Here is a 21,465-nt window from a genome sequence, read left to right as displayed (position 1 = left end):
TTGACTCTCATTAAAACAGGATAGGTGTTATAACTTATGCAACATACATGTACGTGCATGCATTTTCACTGATAAAACGTAAAAGGCTAATTAAATAATCAGGCGAATTGAGACAATCACATTCTGAAGCAAATTAAATAATCTGATACCGCTAACTTAAACACACAATATAAGTTACATGTATTAATCTAAATGCAGGTAAACAACGTGTTGTTTTTTTATCCAAATGAGAGTCGGAGCTTACCCGTCTGTGTTCTCGCTTCTTGAAGGCCGATCTTGTGGTCGATTGTTTTGAAACAATCTGACTTTCAGTCGTTCGTTCAGTTCTCCATTCATTCGCTTCTTCTACGTAAGGGCGAGATGGCAGCAATATCCAGTTTAGAAATCAGACGGCTGCTCCACTCATTCACTGTTTTCTTCATACTGTGTATTCCGCCATTACTGCTCGGCTCAGGCAATTACTAAAACCCGGGACGGAACGGGATGTCACCGTTTTAGCAACAACTGTAGGGAGGTCACTGCCCGAGCGATATGTCCCGTCCCGTTCCATTCCAGGTTTTAGCAACAACCCTCGGCTCACTCCGGGAGGACTGGTGCAACTGAACTCACTTTCCTTTTAAAAAAAAAAAAAATAAATAAATAAATAACATACTTTCCTTTTCTTGTAGTTTTCTTTTTCTTTAATTGTTGATACTGCACCCTCTTTCAATACGGGCTTATAGCCAACACTCCTCAACAGATCAGAGGTCTCGTACGAGTCTTCAGTAAAATGTGCAGAGCAGAGGAGAGACCACTTCATAAGCATCCAATGTGCCCATGAACTTCTCGCAAAACGCGTCCAAATCTTTGCAGTTTGAACATTCTTGGGCCATGAATGCAACGTAAATCCACCTTCTGTCATGTTGCTGCACCCGCCAGCAACACATCTACGTGGCATTGCAATAAATTAGCTCAAAATGGAGGATCGGAGTTGCAGTCAGGTCTGTGTTTTAGTATAGCGGAAATGGCGATGAGACCGATAGACTTCCTGCTATGACGTTACGGATGTCAAGGTCATTCACTCAGACCGCTACCTATATGAATCACTTTAATCGTAAAAATTACTATATTAGATTTATTGTTAACGCTTAAAACTATTCCTATTCCATTCTTGAGGTCTCAAGGCATTTATAAACGAACGTGAGGCCATGGCTCTGCGTATATGCTTTAAGTTCAATTAAAGCCGCAAGCGGCCTTGACGGGCCCTCGCGCCAGCGGCCAAGGGGGGCGGGGGCATGCGTCCCCGCGAAATACCTTCCACAGCTTCTTCGGCAAGAGACATCACTCCCACAAGGGCGACAAAGCACAGAATTGGACACATGGCAACAATAGGGTCGCGCACTGTACGGTGCTCGGGGGGCGCTATAGAGGCCCTGAGGCCCGCCTGGATCTGGGCTTCTGGTTCTCAGTAGCGGTGGCAGTCAAAGAAAAAGGAGCCAAATTTCGTGCGTAGTCGACCATGGCAAGCGCCCCAATAAGGGTCTTGTAAAGAGTTTGCTTGCCAAGTTTGACAAATCAGAAGCTGCAATATCATTTTTGCCATAACCAGCACCCCCAGGGGCGAAAGTGCACAAAATTTGGCGTATATGTCAGGTGAGCTATGAAGAGTTTGCGTATGAAGTTTGATGACAATTGAATAAATAGAAGATGAGATATAGATTTTTGAAGAATAAATTTTTTGGTTTTTCCCATGTCAGTAGGTGGCGCTATGCTGTACATGAGCGATTATGAGTTGGAAAAATAAGTGTCTACAACAGCAACGTACTATCACAAGGTAGTGGTGTGAAGGAAAAGCATTATGGAATTATTTACCAAAAACCCGTTTTGGAGCAATTGCGTCGGCCAAAAACAGCGCCCCCCATGGACGAAAATTCCCAAAATGTGGTATACATGACATGGGAGGTAGTAAGAGGGTGGCCGTGAAGTTTGACCAAATTTGAGGAAAGATTGGATTTTTTGCCCAAAAATAGCGCCCCCAGTGGCGAAAGTGCACAAAATTTGGCGTATATGTCAGGTGAGCTATGAAGAGTTTGCGTATGAAGTTTGATGACAATTGAGTAAATAGAAGATGAGATATAGATTTTTAAAGAATACATTTTTTGGTTTTTCCCATGTCAGTAGGTGGCGCTATGCTGTACATGAGCGATTATGAGTTGGAAAAATAAGTGTCTACAACAGCAACGTACTATCACAAGGTAGTGGTGTGAAGGAAAAGCATTATGGAATTATTTACCAAAAACCCGTTTTGGAGCAATTGCGTCGGCCAAAAACAGCGCCCCCCATGGACGAAAATTCCCAAAATGTGGTATACATGACATGGGAGGTAGTAAGAGGGTGGCCGTGAAGTTTGACCAAATTTGAGGAAAGATTGGATTTTTTGCCCCAAAATAGCGCCCCCAGTGGCGAAATATCACAGAAATTGGGTAACATGTCAGAAGCCCAATGAGTGATTTGCGTGTGAAGTATGAGCAGTTTTGAGCAATCAGAAGATTTGTTATGAATTTTTAAGCATGTAAAATTTTGCATCGAAAATTGATTGACGTATAACTTCTGAACGGTTTATCCTACGTGAAACGTATTTAGAAACTTTTGTCAGCCATGTCAGTAGATGATGTGTATCAATTTTGGTGACATTCCTATGAACGGTCTAGGAGGAGTTGCACCGTCTTCGTGGCCATGCATTTCGCACAAAAGTGAAATTACCTCACTTCCTGTTGGGCGTGGCTAATGCATTGGCATTAAATTTTTGTCCGGCTTAGTGAGATACATATGCGTACCAAATGGCATGCCACTACTACAAACTACATGGCACCCAGGCACCTTAATGCGGGAGGCCAAAATCACAACGACTTAGGGGGCGCTATAGAGGCCCTGAGCCCCGGCCAAGTTTGGGCTTCTGGTTCTGAGTAGCGGTGGCAATTCTCGGAACTGGAGCCAAATTTCGTGCGTTTTCGCCCATGGCAAGCGCCCCGAAAATGGCCCAACAGCGGAGAAAAATAAAGAAGAAGAAGAAGAAGACGGAAGAAGAAGAATAGTGAACTCTTACAAGAACAATAGGGCCTTCGCCCATAGGGCTCGGGCCCTAATTAGACATCCAGGCTTAGAATATCCTGGTGTTTCTCCCTCTCCTTCTTTATGAAAAATGGCCACCAGTTCATCACATTTGTGCGCAATCAATCTAACGATCCAGAGAATGGCTCTGAGTAATTTGTTCATGATCTGAGTGGCCTGATTACAAGAGTCATTTGAGTGTTCCACCCCGGTGAGCAGTCCTTTTCCATTTTATCGGGATTTTTCCTGAGGAAGAAAAGCAGCTCAGCCGTGTCGTAGTGAGCATGGCTGCCCCCACTGATGATTTACAGCATCCACACTGGAAGCAGAGTGCCAAGCATGTGACCTTATTGCGTTTCCTTGGGCTGACAAGAGTTCCTGAGAGGAAAATCCATTAACCATTTACTGGATTTCTGAAATGTGCCGTAAGACAGGTTTACTGAGTCTCAGACTTGTGATTCTCCTAGCATGAGAGAGGGCACTCTCTGAGTCCTAATAGCTAAAACAATGTAACGCTGCTGGATTTGACTAGTGATGTGAAAAGTTTTGCTCCAGACCAACGTATTCACAGCAAAATAGCTCCAGCTCATGTTTCGGGAAGCAACACTGAATATTTTTTCAGCTGCTTGTTGTATACTAAACACCAAGCTTCCTATCATGTTCCGCCAACTCTATCATTTATAAATGATGAGATATTTCTGTCATAACTAACGGATCAGCTTCTTCTACGCTTCTTCACTGGAAAATTGATACCAGGCTGCAGTGGGAAAGGCTTGTAATGGAAGAGGAGCTTATCTGAACATGAGCGTTAAAAGCAGGTTTCCTATGAAAACAATGGCCTGTGTCTGTTGAACCACTCTCTCATGCTGCTGATGTGTCAGTGTACAGCAAAATTAAAAGTAAAAAATACTTACAGGGCCTTTAATACATCGAAACTACAGCTCCATGTTTAAAAAAAGAGTGAGAGAAAGAAAGAAACTACTAAATAAATAAAAATAATAAAAATACAACATAGCAGTGACAAATAGGGCTGGGTAAAAAAATCGATTTAATCAATTTTGGATCGATTTCACTTAAATTTCACACTATCGATTCACAGGGCATGAGATCGAGGTTTTGTTTTTTTTCCCCACAACACAATCTCGTGTGTTGTGTGATTTTCCTCCCTCAGCCGACTCGTGCGTGATGACGCAGCTGCGCAGTCGTACGTCGTGACGTTCAAGCACGCACACAAAATGGCTGAGGCCAGAGCCATGGCTGAGGCAGGGAAAACACCGCTCGGCAAGCCGTCTCAAATGAAATCTGACGTGTGGAATCATTTCAAATTTGAAACGACAAAGGACGAAGAGCTTGATAAAACCAAGGTAGTTTGCAAGATATGCCAAGCAGAGCTCAGTTACGTGTGAACTGTCTTGCAACGTATTGTATGGAGATATTTTCTTTATTTAAGAGCAGATTGAATTGATTCAGATTGAATTGAATCGAATCGTGATTAATCAATTTAAAACCCTAAGAATCGAAATCGAATCGATCTAGGAAATTGACTGTGATACCCAGCCCTAGTGACAAAGAAGAAAAAAAAAATTTAAATAAATAATAAATGTGGAGAAATGTATAAAAAATAAAAAAGTGCAATCTAAAAGTAATGTAAAAGTGAGGCACATGGCATTAGGTATTTAATATCTTTATTACATTTTTCATGCTTTAAAAGTGACGTAGTGAGTCTGGTTCCTCTCGAGGTTTCTTCTTCGTGTCGTCTGAGGGAGTTTTTCCTTCCACCGTCGCCACAGGCTTGCTCATTGGGGATAGATTAGGGATAAAATTAGCTCATATTTAAAGTAATTCAAATTCTGTAAAGCTGCTTTGCGACAATGTCTGTTGTTAAAAGCGCGATAGAAATAGACTTGACTTGACTTGGGATATTACCCCTCTTTTCCACAAATACACACAGTTCCCTGAGCTCTTAATGAAATGTCTGTGACATGCTTTAGTGAAAATACCACAAGGATAAAACACCACAGCTCCCTTCTCACCCTGTCCAAACAGCCCGATTTGAGTACCTGTTCCTTTAAATGATAATAAGCCACTGCTCACCCCACCCCCTCTTCTGCCAGCCAATCAGGTAGCACTTTCCTCATCAATATTCATTCACAAACGCAGTTCTCAAGCCTTGAGTGGAGATACTCAGATGATCATTCTAATGAGCTCCACTTGTGATGTAGAAAGAGGAGCTGAATCTGAACGTCATGTTTTCTGAAACAGGTGGAACAAAAGAAACTGGATGACTGGATGTCTTATTTCAGAGTTTATGGGTTGGTAGGCTCCAGATACCCAAATGTATGTGCACAAGTAATGAAAAAGTGAGGATTTTTAAAAGATAATAGAACCTTTTTAAAAACATAATTAATTTTAACTTCGTTTGTTTGTTTTTGTTTTTGGTGAAGTAATTTTGCATATAAAATTATTTAACAAAAAAGGGGGCCAGACCTCCTCCAAGTTCCCTGCAGTTTAGCCTGGGGCCTTGCGGTGCTCAGTTTCCGTCTGTAGCCACGTGGAGGCACTGCATAGGACTTGCTATGGAGAGGCTATACACGGAGTGCAGAATTATTAGGCAAGTTGTATTTTTGAGGATTAGTTTTATTATTGAACAACAACTATGTTCTCAATCAAACAAAAAGACTCATAAATATCAAAGCTGAATATGTATGGAAGTTAGAGTGGGGTGTTTTTAGTTTTGGCCATTTTAGGAGAATATGTATGTGTTCAGGTAACTTTCACTGTGCAGAATTATTAGGCAACTTAATAAAAACCAAATATGTAGCCATTTCACTTATTTATTTTCACCAGGTACACTGATATGACAACTCCAGATTTGCAAATAAACATATCTGACATTCAAACACAAAACAAAAACAAAATCAGTGACCAATATAGCCACCCTTCTTCATGAGGACGCTCAAAAGCCTTCCATCCATAGATTCTGTCAATTTCTTTATCTGTTCACGACCAACATTGTGTGCAGCAGCAACCACGGCCTCCCAGACGCTGTTCAGAGAGGTGTACTGTTTTCCCTCTTTGTAGACCTCACGTTTTATAATGGACCACAGGTTCTCTATGGGGTTTAGGTCAGGTGAACAAGGGGGCCATGTCATTATTTTTTTCACCTTTCAGACCTTTACTGGCTAGCCACGCAGTGGAGTATTTGGACGCATGAGATGGAGCGTTATCCTGCATGAAAATCATGTTCTTCTTGAAAGATGCTGACTTTTTCCTATACCACTGCTTGAAGGTTTCTTCCAGGAACTGGCAGTAGGTCTGGGAGTTGAGTTTGAGTCCATCCTCAACTCGAAAAGGTCCAACAAGCTCGTCTTTGATGATACCAGCCCATAGCAGTACTCCACCTCCACCTTGCTGGCATCTGAGTCGGAGTGGAGCTCTGTGCCCATTACTGATCCAGCCACAGGCCCATCCATCTGGCCCATCAAGAGTCACTCTCATCTCATCAGACCACAGCACCTTAGAAAAATCAGTCTTAAGATATTTCTTGGCTCAGTCTTGACGTTTTATCTTGTGTGCCTTACTCAGTGGTGGTTGTTTTTCAGCCTTCCTTACCTTGGCCATGTCCCTCAGTATTGCACACCTTGTACTCTTTGACACTCCAGGAATGTTGCAACTCTGGAATATGGCAGAACTGGATGCTAATGGCTGCTTGTTAGCTTCACGCTTGATTTTCCGCAGATCATGTGCAGTTATTTTGCGCCTTTTTTCCCCACACGCTTCTTTCAACCCTGTTGACTATTTGCAATGAAACGCTTGATTGTTCGGTGATCACGTTTCAACATCTTCGCAATTTCAAGAGTGCTGCATCCGTCTGCAAGACATCTCACAATTTTATACTTTTCAAAGTCTGTCAGATCTCTCTTCTGACCCATTTTGCCAGAGGAAAAGAGGTTGCCTAATAATTATGCACACCTCATATAGGGTGTTGATGTCATTAGACCACACCCCCTCTCATTACACAGATGCACAGCACCTGATATACTTAATTGGTAGTAGGCTTTCAAGCCTAAACAGCTTGGAGTGGGACAACATGCATTAAAAGGATGTTGTGGTCAAAATACTCACTTGCCTAATAATTCTGCACTCAGTGTATACTGGCAGGAGAGACTTACCCTGTGTCTGAAATCACTCACTCGTTCACTACACCCGACTCCCTACATAGGGACTTACGATATAGAGGACTATATATATTAGACTGGTACCAAAATCCAGAATTGTGACACCCAAAGGCATTTTTGAGACAAAGTCGGCAAACAGTCTTATTTTGTCAATGTGGGTGTGCCGAATTCAAATCTGCAATATGCCGAGCTCTATCTGACCTCTGTTGACCTCTAGAGGTCATTGAACTTTGGGCCTGTAAACGTCTCAACTGAACCCAGTTTCTCAGCTTTCTAAGGAATGAAATGTACTAAAATGATTAATGAAGTTAGCAAATGGCCTTGTTTGTTAAATGTTTGGGTGCTGAATTCATTTTTCATTTGTAAAACGACATATGACCTCTGATAACCTCAAGGTCATTAAACTTGGCCTATAGGCCTATGCATTTAACGTCATTTTTAAACTGACTTTACTCCCCCAAAAAGAATATGAACAGACAAAAAACAAATAGAAAGGAACAAATACAACATTAAATGCCAGTCCATGTACATGTGACTTACTTTTCACAATTAGAATGCCTCGGCGATCACCTTACATAACATTGCATTACATTTAGCGGTTATTGTTTATACAAAGCTACTGAAAAAAGGACAGATTCAGCAGCATACAAAATGTGGGGGCATACAGGGTATACAGGTTAATCAGGGTTAGTATATATGAGAGTTTTTTTTCTTTGTTGTTTGTTTTTTGTAAAGGCTTTACCCCGTTTAAAACAAAACAAAAAACAAACAACAAAGAAAAAAACTCTCATATATACTAACCCTGATTAACCTGTATACCCTGTACGCCCCCACATTTTGTATGCTGCTGAATCTGTCCTTTTTTCAGTAGCTTTGTATAAACAATAACCGCTAAATGTAATGCAATGTTATGTAAGGTGATCGCCGAGGCATTCTCATTGTGAAAAGTAAGTCACATGTACATGGACTGGCATTTAATGTTGTATTTGTTCCTTTCTATTTGTTTTTTGTCTGTTCATATTCTTTTTGGGGGAGTAAAGTCAGTTTAAAAATGACGTTAAATGCATAGGCCTATAGGCCAAGTTTAATGACCTTGAGGTTATCAGAGGTCATATGTCGTTTTACAAATGAAAAATGAATTCAGCACTCAAACATTTAACAAACAAGGCCATTTGCTAACTTCATTAATCATTTTAGTACATTTCATTCCTTAGAAAGCTGAGAAACTGGGTTCAGCTGAGACGTTTACAGGCCCAAAGTTCAATGACCTCTAGAGGTCAACAGAGGTCAGATAGAGCTCAGCATATTGCAGATTTGAATTCGGCACACCCAAATTGACAAAATAAGACTGTTTGCCGACTTTGTCTCAAAAATGCCTTTAACTCCTTAAATAAGCACTTTTTTTAATTTTGGTACCGGTCTATATTGAGCTCATTGGTACAATGAAAAAACTAGTCCGTCGCGCTGGTATTTACGTCATTACTGTCGCACAATTAAAACGTGCCAGATCAGTCGGCTGGTGGGTTTTCAAAATAATAAATACATGCATGTATTTTTGTGATAAATCCATATTATACTGAGCGTATTTCCCACAAGTACCTCAGTTCTTTTTTTTTTTTAATCAAGGCTGAATACTTTCTTCTTTGCCGCTGCCTTTTGTTAAATCAAATTTGAGACGTTTAATTTGATTTCTTTCAGCGTGACCGCAATGCATGATGGGCTATATTGCTTGGTTAGTGACCATCGGTTGTACACTACTTTTCGTGATGCATTCTGGGATACTTTGAGTGCACTATATAGGGTGTAATAATCCTCACTATCGTTTCGGACAGCACGACACGGACACAGGGTTATGCACTCGGCTCTCTTTTCACAGTGCTGTGCAGCAGCTCTGCTAGCCAGTGGTGAGGGCTGAAAGCAAGAGGTAGCAAGCACACAGGCGCTACGCCTACACACTAGACGCATCACACAGCCATTTACATACATATATAGACCCTTTTTCAGCGTCACGTGATCAAACAGTTGCGCACGCACCCTGGCAACAGAAGCAGTAAGCTTCCCAATCGATTCTGGGACGGAGTAGCCTACTTATCAATCATTTAAACGTGGACATATACTGTTCTCAGCATCAGCATTTCTGGTTGTTGCGTATACGGTTGTACGAATCGCGGTTGTACGAATTCCACCGGCGGACTAAAGTTTTATAGGATTTCTAAAGGATCACACCCATTTCAGAGCAACAGATGGCGGCTGTGGCTGCAGGCGATTAAACGTGTGGACTGGAATGAGGACAAAATAAAAAATGCAAAACAGCAGGTGAAGACACCAAAACAATGTAGCACCGACTTTACGAGTTGGAGCAGAAAAGCTAGATCTAACGTTACGTTACCGGTTGACAGGTTTGGCTTATGCAACAGAGGAAAACAAACAAAACAAAAAACGACTGAGAAGAACAACTCTAATCCTACCTGTCCATCTTTCTACCTGGGTTCTGGCTTTGTTTTGTGTATGCAAGGACGCGTTATCCTAATGGGCTTCATGGGCAGCTGCCCAGGGCCTCAGTCACTAGGGGGCCTCGGGGGTAGCGAGATCGGAAAATATGAAACGATATTTTCAGAAGTTTTGATCATATTGATAACATTTTGGATGCATTTCGCCACCCGTAAGGAAGCCCACCTTGTCCCGTCGCATAAATCACCCGTCATTGTCAATATGATCACTGTCCACCATGTCTTCACACGCTACGCCAGCTTGAGTTCAATTATTTAATTAATGACTTCGCTTTCCAGAAAGGTAGGAAAGTGCCCTTGTAAGTTGACCCATGGCTGTCAAACTGAATGCGCAAAGCTGTGTGCCACTAGCCTGGCTAACGCGACTTCAAAGCTCTCCGAGCTATTGGTCTGGCCAAGATATTAAGCCCAACCGTTTCCCAGAGCCCGTGGTTGACCCGCCTCCCTGAAATGCCTCAGTTTGCTACTGGTCGAAGCCAGAAAAGGCTGTGACGAAGCGTAAACCAATCACATCACTCTTTCCTCTGACGTATGCAACGCGACGGGGCTAACTGGTAGATTAAACTCTTACCGAAGCTGGTCGGGAGCAAGGCAAAAATGTCCTTCCTTTCAATAAATACCTCCAGGGCTGCTCTTTGCTCCGTTTTCAATGAGAACTTCCTGTTGAATGCTTTCAATACAGCATCTATGCGTAATAGATGCGGAAGCGTAAATGAAGCGCTTCCAGCATAGATTCTGTAAACAATCTATGGCTTCTGGTCGCAGTTCTACTACGTCAGTGCCTTGAACACGCCTCTACCCAGGGCCGTTGGAGATGCTCAAAGTTGATTGGTTCCCGATTTTTCGGGAGCTTGGAAGAGCTGTAGATAGCTTGCCTTGCCAGACTAAGCTCGCAACAGGCCCTCGTGTTGCGCCACGCTTAGGATGGGCGGGCCCGGGCTAGTGTGCCACTGCTGTTTGGGACATTACGTGTGTGAAAGGATGAAATGTTTCACATAGCCTAACATTTTGAGATTTATTTCTGAGAAGCAAGATATTTTTCTTTCTTTGTTATCGCTCTTTGTTTTCACAAGTTAAAAGTCGCCTGGATTCCAAAATGAAAACGAACGGTTATATACCAAATGAATGTTCTTGTTCTGAATACTAAAGAAACTGTTGTAGGCCTCGGTTATGTTCTTGACATGTTGTTCATTGACTCACTCATTCAAAGGCTTCTTGAGGCTAAACTTTAATTAGCCAGACTTGTTAACCGTGATGTCTGATGGATTTTTTCACCATGCAAGTGCCTATTTCACCATTGCTTTTTCTCAACTAAATAGGTGTTGATGGATATAAAGTTATATCGTTCAATAGTATTTCTAATTGTGCCACTGTCATTATTGAAGTTTCTGTGTCTAGTTAGACAGGCACGTCTGAGGGGGTGAATTTGCTGAGCGCAGTTGACAACAGGCGGGGGTGGGGCCTCGGGGGGGGTGTCTGCCCAGGGCCTCGGCAAGGGTTAACGCGGCCCTGTGTGTATGTAAACACAGATGGCACAAAATCAGGACTACTGGAGTCCAATGACATCTCGCCTGTAAAACGCAAACACATTTGTTTTGCCTAGCAAGCGAATGGGCAAATCTAATAAAACTTTAGCTGCATAGCAAGCTAGCAGCTAGTGCTACTAGCCAAAGCTAACGTCAGTTTATCCAACAACTTCAGCTGCTTTTGATTATTATTCTACACCATGCAGGTAATCACGAATGTAAACAAGGCTTCCAGTAAAATCAGTAGATAAATAACCTTACCTGATATAGCCACAGCCGCCGTCTGTTGCTCTGAAATGGGTGTGATCGTTTAGGAATCCTATAAAACTTTAGTCCGCCGGTGGAATAGCGATTCGTACAACCGTATACGCAACAACCAGACATGTTGATGCTGAGAACAGTATATATCCACGTTTAAATGATTGATAAGTAGGCTAGTCTGTCCCAGAATCAATTGGGAAGCTTACTGGTTCCGTTGCCAGGGTGCGTGCGCAACGGTTTGATCACGTGACGCTGAAAAAGGGTCTATAAATGTATGTTTGTTTTATATATATCTCATCTCATTCATCTCATTATCTCTAGCCGCTTTATCCTGTTCTACAGGGTCGCAGGCAAGCTGGAGCCTATCCCAGCTGACTGCGGGCGAAAGGCGGGGTACACCCTGGACAAGTCGCCAGGTCATCACAGGGCTGACACATAGATACAGACAACCATTCACACCTACGGTCAATTTAGAGTCACCAGTTAACCTAGCCTGCATGTCTTTGGACTGTGGAGGATACTGGAGCACCCGGAGGAAACCCACGCAGACACGGGGAGAACATGCAAACTCCGCACAGAAAGGCCCTCACTGGCCACGTGGCTCGAACCCGGACCTTCTTGCTGTGAGGTGACAGCGCTAACCACTACACCACCGTGCCGCCCCGTGCAGGGTTCTATTTAAAAAAAAAAAAGTTCTATGTAAAACCTCATTGGAAAGCTACATACCTTAACTATTCAAAGTTCCCCTGAGTGCCCTTATTAAGTTTTAGGGATTTACAGTCTTTGAAGGTTTAATCTACAACCCCGATTCCAAAAAAGTTGGGACAAAGTACAAATTGTAAATAAAAATGGAATGCAATAATTTACAAATCTCAAAAACTGATATTGTAATCACAATAGAACATAGACAACATATCTATAAATATCTATAGTTCAAAGAAGAAGCCATATCTAAACATGATCCAGAAGCGCAGACGTCTTCTCTGGGCCAAGGCTCGTTTAAAATGGACTGTGGCAAAGTGGAAAACTGTTCTGTGGTCAGACGAATCAAAATTTGAAGTTCTTTATGGAAATCAGGGACGCCGTGTCATTCGGACTAAAGAGGAGAAGGACGACCCAAGTTGTTATCAGCGCTCAGTTCAGAAGCCTGCATCTCTGATGGTATGGGGTTGCATTAGTGCGTGTGGCATGGGCAGCTTACACATCTGGAAAGACATCATCAATGCTGAAAGGTATATCCAGGTTCTAGAGCAACATATGCTCCCATCCAGACGACGTCTCTTTCAGGGAAGACCTTGCATTTTCCAACATGACAATGCCAAACCACATACTGCATCAATTACAGCATCATGGCTGCGTAGAAGAAGGGTCCGGGTACTGAACTGGCCAGCCTGCAGTCCAGATCTTTCACCCATAGAAAACATTTGGCGCATCATAAAACGGAAGATACGACAAAAAAGACCTAAGACAGTTGAGCAACTAGAATCCTACATTAGACAAGAATGGGTTAACATTCCTATCCCTAAACTTGAGCAACTTGTCTCCTCAGTCCCCAGACGTTTACAGACTGTTGTAAAGAGAAAAGGGGATGTCTCACAGTGGTAAACATGGCCTTGTCCCAACTTTTTTGAGATGTGTTGTTGTCATGAAATTTAAAATCACCTAATTTTTCTCTTTAAATGATACATTTTCTCAGTTTAAACATTTGATATGTCATCTATGTTCTATTCTGAATAAAATATGGAATTTTGAAACTTCCACATCATTGCATAAAACAAAGTGTGGTGAAGCAGCTTTTAGCTACTATGCAGTACAGCTATGGAACCAACTCCCAGAGCACGGGCGCAGATAAAGGGTGGGACGGGTGGGATTCGTCCCACCCAGATTTAAATTCACCTCGTTCGGTCCCCCCCCCACTTATAGGGAGGAAAAAACGTCTATGCTGTCTTTCTTTGCATAAGGCAAACCTCACGGAAAAATCAAAAGACTAATTACCATTCGGTTTATTGAGGTGCACAGCAGTACATACATAGTTGCAACAACTCACATAAAACAAAACAAAGACTGATATTCGGTTGGTTGAGCTGCGCAGACTGCACAGGTTGCAAGCTCGAGCTTGGTTGCTATGGTTACCCACAACAAGTTTGACAGGCATATCGGGGACAGCTCCTAGTTCACGACCCCAACACGGCATGATGAAGGGTGCCAAACCGAAAAGGCAGAAAACGATTGCATCGTTTTTTCAAAAAACGACTGTAAGTAAACTGTGCCTTACTTTATCATATCACCTTGCAATTTTTTGATAGTCTGTTCAAAGTAATGTCGTAGTGAAAGTAAAATCGTACGGCGTAGAGATGCCTTTCTGGTAGCCTCCTTCTTTCGGTGGTAGCCTGTAGATACAGTGCTCAGAAGGCAGTTTTAATGTTTAATCTGGCGTTCCCTGCCATAATTTCAGCGAGCATATTGTTTCATAAGGAAACTTTGCGAAGAGTTGTTGACTGACTGCCGCTCACGCAACACACAGGCATAGTTAGAAAGTCAGGGTGCACTGGTTTACACTTTACACACACACACGTAGCCCAGCCTCTCGCTATGTTTAACAGTTGGAACTTAGCGGTTTTAAAACTAGTTTTCTTAAAGAATCAGTGTGCTGAAAGTCAGTTAATGTTTAAATAAAAGAGTTTTTGCATACAGGGCGGCACGGTGGTGTAGTGGTTAGCGCTGTCGCCTCACAGCAAGAAGGTCCTGGGTTCGAGCCCCGGGGCCGGCGAGGGCCTTTCTGTGCGGAGTTTGCATGTTCTCCCCGTGTCCGCGTGGGTTTCCTCCTGGTGCTCCGGTTTCCCCCACAGTCCAAAGACATGCAGGTTAGGTTAACTGGTGACTCTAAATTGGCCGTAGGTGTGAATGTGAGTGTGAATGGTTGTCTGTGTCTATGTGTCAGCCCTGTGATGACCTGGCGACTTGTCCAGGGTGTACCCTGCCTTTCGCCCATAGTCAGCTGGGATAGGCTCCAGCTTGCCTGTGACCCTGTAGAAGGATAAAGCGGCTAGAGATAATGAGATGAGATGAGTTTTTGCATACGGCATGCTTGGGGAGTGATTGGAATCAGTATCAGAATCAATAAGCTTTATTTCTTTCAATGATGGGTAATTAAGTTTGACAGTCCAAGTCTCAATACATAGGATACACAGACCTAGATGCTGTAGATAAATACAAAGGGTAGACAAAACAGTCAGCAGTCATCCAGAACACACACACACACACACATATTCAACCCACATGACATCCTGTCGTGTCAGTGGTAAATAGCACATGAGAGCACCAGACATCACAGGTGTGCTTTATTCCTACTCTTTATTTATTAGTAGGCCTAAGCTAACGGTTGCAGGGATGAAGAAGTGATGGTTTTTTTGTCTTAGCTGAGTAATGTCGCCGCCCTGAGGGCATCAGAGTATATTCCTCGCACAACACATGGTGGGGTTGGGGTTGGTTTGCTGGCAGCTTTGTCCCCCCCCAGTTCAAAAAACGTATCTGCGCCCCTGTCCCAGAGGACATTAAAAATGCTCCTGCTGTTGGCAGCTTCAAATCTAGATTAAAGACCAAGCTGTTTTCAGATGCTTTCTGCTAATTGATAAATATCATCATCTTTGCATGTTTTAAACTTTACTTAACTTTTATTCTATTTTATTCTGCTGTTTTTTACTGAACTTTTACTTCATTTTATTATTTTATTTCTATTATTGTTTAATTCTTTTTTTTCTCTCTTCTTCCCCATTTATTTTATGTAATTTTATTTTCTATTGTTTACTGTTTTGCCTTTACCTCTGTAAAGCACATTGAACTGCCACTGTGTATGAAATGCGCTATAGAAATAAACTTGCCTCGCCTTGCATTCCATTTTTATTTGCAATTTGTACTTTGTCCCAACTTTGTTGGAATCGGGGTTGTAGCTCTGTAAAAGTTTCTTTAGTTTGTCCTTTTAGGAGAACTTAATAAATGTTCCGTTTTTAAAAAGAAAATTAAAGGTTCTCAGTTGAACTCATTTAAAAGCAAAAACTCTTTACCATTGAAAGAACTCTTGAAGAATCGACTTTTTTAAGTGCCACAAGTTTAATCACTGGAAGAACTTGGTTTGGCTCCAGGCCAAGATAAACATGTTAAAGCAACATAGTCTTAAGGGCATTGTCAGAAAGATTATTCTAATTAATTTAATCTCATTCCAGATCATGGTACACAGTGTGCAGTGTTTGTTTACACTACCGTTCAAAAGTTTGGGGCCACCCAGACAATTTTGTGTTTTCCATGAAAAGTCACACTTTTATTTACCACCATAAGTTGTAAAATAAATAGAAAATATAGTCAAGACATTTTTCTGGCCATTTTGAGCATTTAATCGACCCCACAAATGTGATGCTCCAGAAACTCAATCTGCTCAAAGGAAGGTCAGTTTTATAGCTTCTCTAAAGAGCTCAACTGTTTTCAGCTGCACTAACATGATTGTACAAGGGTTTTCTAATCATCCATTAGCCTTCTGAGGCAATGAGCAAACACATTGTACCATTAGAACCAGGGCTTTGAACCGGTTCAAGGAACGAAAACCGTTTTCTATTTCACATGGAACAGAAACGAAACTAGAAACTTTATTATTTTTTATGTTCCGGAACAGAAACACTTATTAAAAATAATGATAACCGGTTAATACCGGTTTTTATTTCGTTCCTCAAAGTTTCCGTAGCCTACAAATAAAAAAGTCATTCTTCTCCTGCGCAAGTTTCTATGACCCGCTGGGGTTCGCTTCCTGTGTGATGTTCGCTGACTGAATGGAGAGAGCGGGAGGGTGGACTACTATCACGTCTCCACATCTTAAATAAGAGGTAAATATTGCAGTCTATCGTTATTCAAAAACGTTAATTTCAAACACGATATCAATATATTTGTCCACGTTAATGAGAGGCTCGCGAACATTAAATGACGTTAACCTCTGTTAGCCTATCAATGCATAGGGCCTGACTAGCCTTTGGTAACACACTAAATGAATTCTCTTTCATTTTTGGCACTTTTTCTGTTTGTGTAGATGGGAAGACATACTGAGAATCCAAATCGCCAACATTTGAAATAATAATTGTTTTGAATTATTTCTTGTCTTATTTAATGAAGGTTGTAATAGAATTAGCCTACATTTGGCTTAAGCTGGATGAGACAGAGACATAATTTTATAGCCATTTGTTAAACAGCTGACAGGGAACGTAATTAACCGTTCCGGGAACGAAATTTTTTTGTTCTAACCGGTTCGGGAACGTCTATTTAATGGTGGAACCCAAAACCGGAAACGTTAAAATTCCATTTCTGTTCGGAACGAACCAATAGGAAAAAAATTCTGGTTCAAAGCCCTGATTAGAACACTGGAGTGAGAGTTGCTGGAAATGGGCCTCTATACACCTATGGAGATATTGCACCAAAAACCAGACATTTGCAGCTAGAATAGTCATTTACCACATTAGCAATGTATAGAGTGGATGTCTGATTAGTTTAAAGTGATCTTCATTGAAAAGAACAGTGCTTTTCTTTCAAAAATAAGGAAATTTCAAAGTGACCCCAAACTTCTGAACGGTAGTGTATATCATCGCTGTCAGGTCAAAACCTGCTATGTGACATTTTTCCTTTTTGACAGGAAACGTAAAAAACTGAATAAAACTCTGAAATAACAAGCTGATAAGCCAGTAAAAGTTGTTCTATTATTAGCTTGGTCAGTTAAATATCCATCAAAATAGCTAATTGCAGCATAATATTAGTGTAAATTGCAAAAATATCATCCTTGAGAATTGACCTAAATTGTCACATAGCAGGTTTTGAACTGACAGTGACGATATATTCCTTTCTAACAATTACGTACAATATCGTCACACAGCCGTTAATCATCCATCCATTATCCGTAACCGCTTATCCTGTACAGGGTTGTGGGCAAGCTGGAGTCTATCCCAGCTGACTATGGGTGAGAGGCAGGGTACACCCTGGACAAGTCGCTAGGTTATCGCAAGGCTGACACATAGAGACAAACAACCATTCACACACACATCAGTTTAGAGCCACCAATTAGCCTAACCTGCATGTCTTTGGACTGTGGGGGAAACCGGCGCAGCCGGAGGAAACCCACGCGGACACGGGGAGAACATGCAAACTCCACACAGAAAGGGCCCCATCAGCCACTGGGTTCGAACCCAGAACCTTCTTGCTGTGAGGCAACAGTGCTAACCACTACACCACCCGCCATTAAGCATTAAAACTTAAAATATATAAAAACTAAAGCAAAATATCAGTCATAAAAAATGTGCGAAGTCAAAAATGAAAAAAAAAATACACACACACTTTTGCAACACATCACAGCACTTTCTTCTTTTTTTTTCTTCAAATTAACGCCTCAGGCTTTGATCAGCTTTCTAAAGCTAAGGTCTCACGTAGCTGGAATCACTTCACGGTAGACGATTTTGAGCCTTTTGGGGTTCAACTTTCACACATTCTGGGCCCTTCTGTCAGAATACGTGAGAGCCAGGGCGCTACCTTGGTAACCAGGAGGGCATGGGTTCCATCCCCGGAAAGTTTCATCATGTTGAAAATTGTCGTGGGTCAAGCCCTGGATGAATTCATCCATCACAGCTGTGAAGGCATCTGTGAGCATCCTTTAGACATACGTGAGGCTTACGTGGGCTCCCGGGGGTTACCGTAGCGTTCCATCACAACCATCGAGCTCAAATTGCTCACGGAACAACATTCTGCAGAAAGTGAAAAGTTTGCCGAGGGGGCATGGCTTATTTCGTCTTGCTGTGGCTATGCCCGTACTACAGTCGTGAAAACTGTACACACTGCTGTCATTGCCATAAGGCCATACGTCACTATACGTCACTGCAGCCATCGGTTTTACCAGTGTTTTCTGTCACTACCGTTGCGTCTACCGTGGCTTCATTTGCATATTTACTCCACCCAAATTTAAAAGACGGATCACTTCCAAAATCTACCAGAATGGCCACGATAGGTCCCAGCCACAGTTCTCATGGATCAACTGCCAGTCGAGAGGCGGACACACTAACTAATAGGCCAGCATTTTTAAATTGTTTACACGTAGCTACATGCCAAGTTAAAACTGTTTGCTTGTTTGTTTGTTTATTTTGCAACAGTAAATAAGAAGTAGGGTTGAATGTATTTTCCTGGTTGTTGAACCAACTATGAATAAAACAACCGTGGCATAATCTCAAATGCCATTTTTACCGATAGCAGTCTAAAACTTTAGGCTCTTTAATATTCAAATGCGTGCAAGTACGAAATATTTTTATTTTCAACGTTTATAGGTATTTACCCCCCCCCCCGAACCAGTAGCACATGATGCTGTCTCATAAACTCAATCACTCACTCTGCCACGTTCTAATTTCATGATCAAGCCAAACTCTTGCCTCCTAGTATTAATTTGACTGATTTACATTCTGCCTCTGGGTCCTGTCAGACCGTAGCCATGAAAAGTTCAGTGAAAAGCAAAAAACTCTTTCAGGGGGCTTTGATTTTGTGCCATTAGCAAGAGACAAGCCGTAATTTGTCTTAATTGCTGCTGATGCCGAGGTTCCTTCAGAGCAGATCCCTTAATGATGCTGTCATCTTAATCGCATCTGGGTGAGAAGCGGAACGTCCTAGCAGTGTCCATTAAGATTTGGGAGGTCAGCTGAAGTCAGATGCAGATTTATCAGGCACGGGTAACGTCTCAGATGAAGTAGAGCGCACGCTGATTGACGTTGGAATTAATTGTGCTTGGATATTAATCAAATGTCAGATACGGAAATAAAAGGCATGATATGTAAATGCTACTCGAGCTCATTCAGTAGGCACTCAGTGGAGCTAAAAGTGTTTTATGGCCTCTTGTCAAAAAGGGGCATTAAAAACTAACCATGTTGTGCGTGTGTGTGTGTGTGTGTGCGCAGTGGCATAGGCAGGAACTGGCCGTGGGCGTCAGGAGGCAGCAGCATTTTAGCCGAGTACGGCACACTGCATTTGGAGTTCGTCCATCTGAGCAGACTGTCCGGGAAACCTATGTTTGCAGAGAAGGTGAGTCAGAGCCCAGGATTTAACCCTGGCCTTAACAGTAAGCTTGATATTGGCACCGAGTTGCACTTTGATCAATTCCACCTACCTGCTAGGTCACATTGTAGGCGTACAATTATGGACAGTAGTCCATCTGTTGCTATGCACAATTTATCAGCATCCGGAGATCATCAAGTGCATCAGGTACAGCAGGGTTGGTGTTTTAAACACTTAATAAGGAATAAAACACTTATGAATGTGCAGCTATAGGAAACATAATAAACAACTGGCTGGTGCGAAGTATTGCAATGTGAAATGGAGTTTGTGTTATAAGAAAGTATCAATTCTAAAAACAGCACTGATGTTTTTTTGTTTTGTTTTTTTAACTCTGCTTTTCTACCACAGTATGTGAAATGGTTGAATTCTTAATTCTGATTGGTCAGAAGTTGTGCATTGTTTTTTTTGAAGAATATTTATGGAAGGAGTATCCAGTGTTAGAGCTTTGTAACCCTCATGGTGCTTTGTAAAGAAAGTCTTCAGCAGAGAGAACTTTACACTTTCCATTTTCTTGGTAAAATTACAAGTTGCATTTTTATTTCTGAAACCACACAAAACCAACCACTAATCCAGTTGTTTAAAGGTCAGGGTCAGGACTGAAGGAGAAACAAAAATAAAACTGAAAATTGACCACATGGTTCTTGATGTCACTGGAACCACAATTCGAAAGGGGAATCTGTGACATCACGTTTATTTATATATTATATGGACACGAGTGTTTTACTGGGAAATACACCACTCGTATTTTTCATACGAGCGCCATCCGGGACATGGAGATCCAAAATCGTGACATCTCTGTCACTCATGAGGAAATCAGTGAGTTGTTTTGATAAATTTGGGTAGTTTTTGTTTGTGAATGTGTCGATATAATAAAAAGAAAATCACACGTTGGCTTGAAGATCTGAAGTTTATCTTCTCATGTTGAAAAACTCACATTTTTCATGCAAAATACATCGCGAATCTGAGTGACATATATTTAAATAATATTGGCTGGCGTTAAGTGGTATATCAGATATATTCCATTCAGCTAGCATGATACTGAACGAGTTGAAGATGAGTTCAATATTGCCGCTTTTCCACTACAAACGCGGCTGAGTCGGGCTGAGCCGTGCCGTGCTGAGTCGGGCTGAGTGGGGCTGTTGGAGTTGCATTTCGACTACAACCGCGCTGAACCGTGCTGGCTGGAAGTGGGTGGACACATTGGGTGGAGTTAGCGAAAGTGGGTGGACGTCAGGTGATGTCGTTAAGCAGCGCAAACAGTGACATCAGTGAGCTTTTAAGCGGTAGTCTCACGACCCGAATAGTAAACAAGAAACATGGAGGACATGGAGTCGTTAGTGTTGCTGGTCTTGGTGCTGTGGCTTGTTGTCACCGACAACGCGGACAGATACTGGCAAGAGCGTATAGATGAGGCGAAGCGCATAAGGCTTCAGAAATTCTCGTAATTCGTAATTATTCTCCTTCCGGGTTTGCGGTGTTTACAGATCCCAGCGCGCTCGCGGGGCGTGTGTGGGCATGTGAGGACACTCCTCCTCACCAATCAGTGCACAGGGGAGTGTTTGCTCATGCCCCCAGCCTCACTCGGCACGGTTTGGCTCGCTTCAGCCCCACTCCAAAACGGTGCGAGTTTTAGGGGCTAAGCAGGGCTGAAGCGAGCTGAGTCGTGCTGGTTTTTGGAAGTCGAAACGCGAGCCGTGTCGGGCTGAAGTGAGCTGAAGCGAGCTGAAAAAGGGTAGTGGAAAAGGGCCATATGCTACCTGAATGGAATATATCTAATAT

At 42.2% G+C, this 21,465-nt stretch overlaps 1 protein-coding gene across 1 annotated transcript in view; it reads left to right on the top strand.

The window, feature by feature from the left end:
• Nucleotides 1-21,465, top strand: part of man1a1 (mannosidase, alpha, class 1A, member 1) — a 370,371-nt gene that overhangs the window by 287,291 nt on the left and 61,615 nt on the right. Inside the window, exon 6 of the mRNA XM_060916425.1 lies at nucleotides 19,530-19,653. Coding sequence (XP_060772408.1) covers nucleotides 19,530-19,653 — 124 coding nt within the window. The remainder of the gene's footprint in view (nucleotides 1-19,529; nucleotides 19,654-21,465) is intronic.

This window comes from Neoarius graeffei, chromosome 3 (genome assembly GCF_027579695.1).
Source record: "Neoarius graeffei isolate fNeoGra1 chromosome 3, fNeoGra1.pri, whole genome shotgun sequence".
Taxonomy (NCBI): domain Eukaryota; kingdom Metazoa; phylum Chordata; class Actinopteri; order Siluriformes; family Ariidae; genus Neoarius; species Neoarius graeffei.
This window is presented reverse-complemented; position numbering and strand designations above follow the sequence as displayed.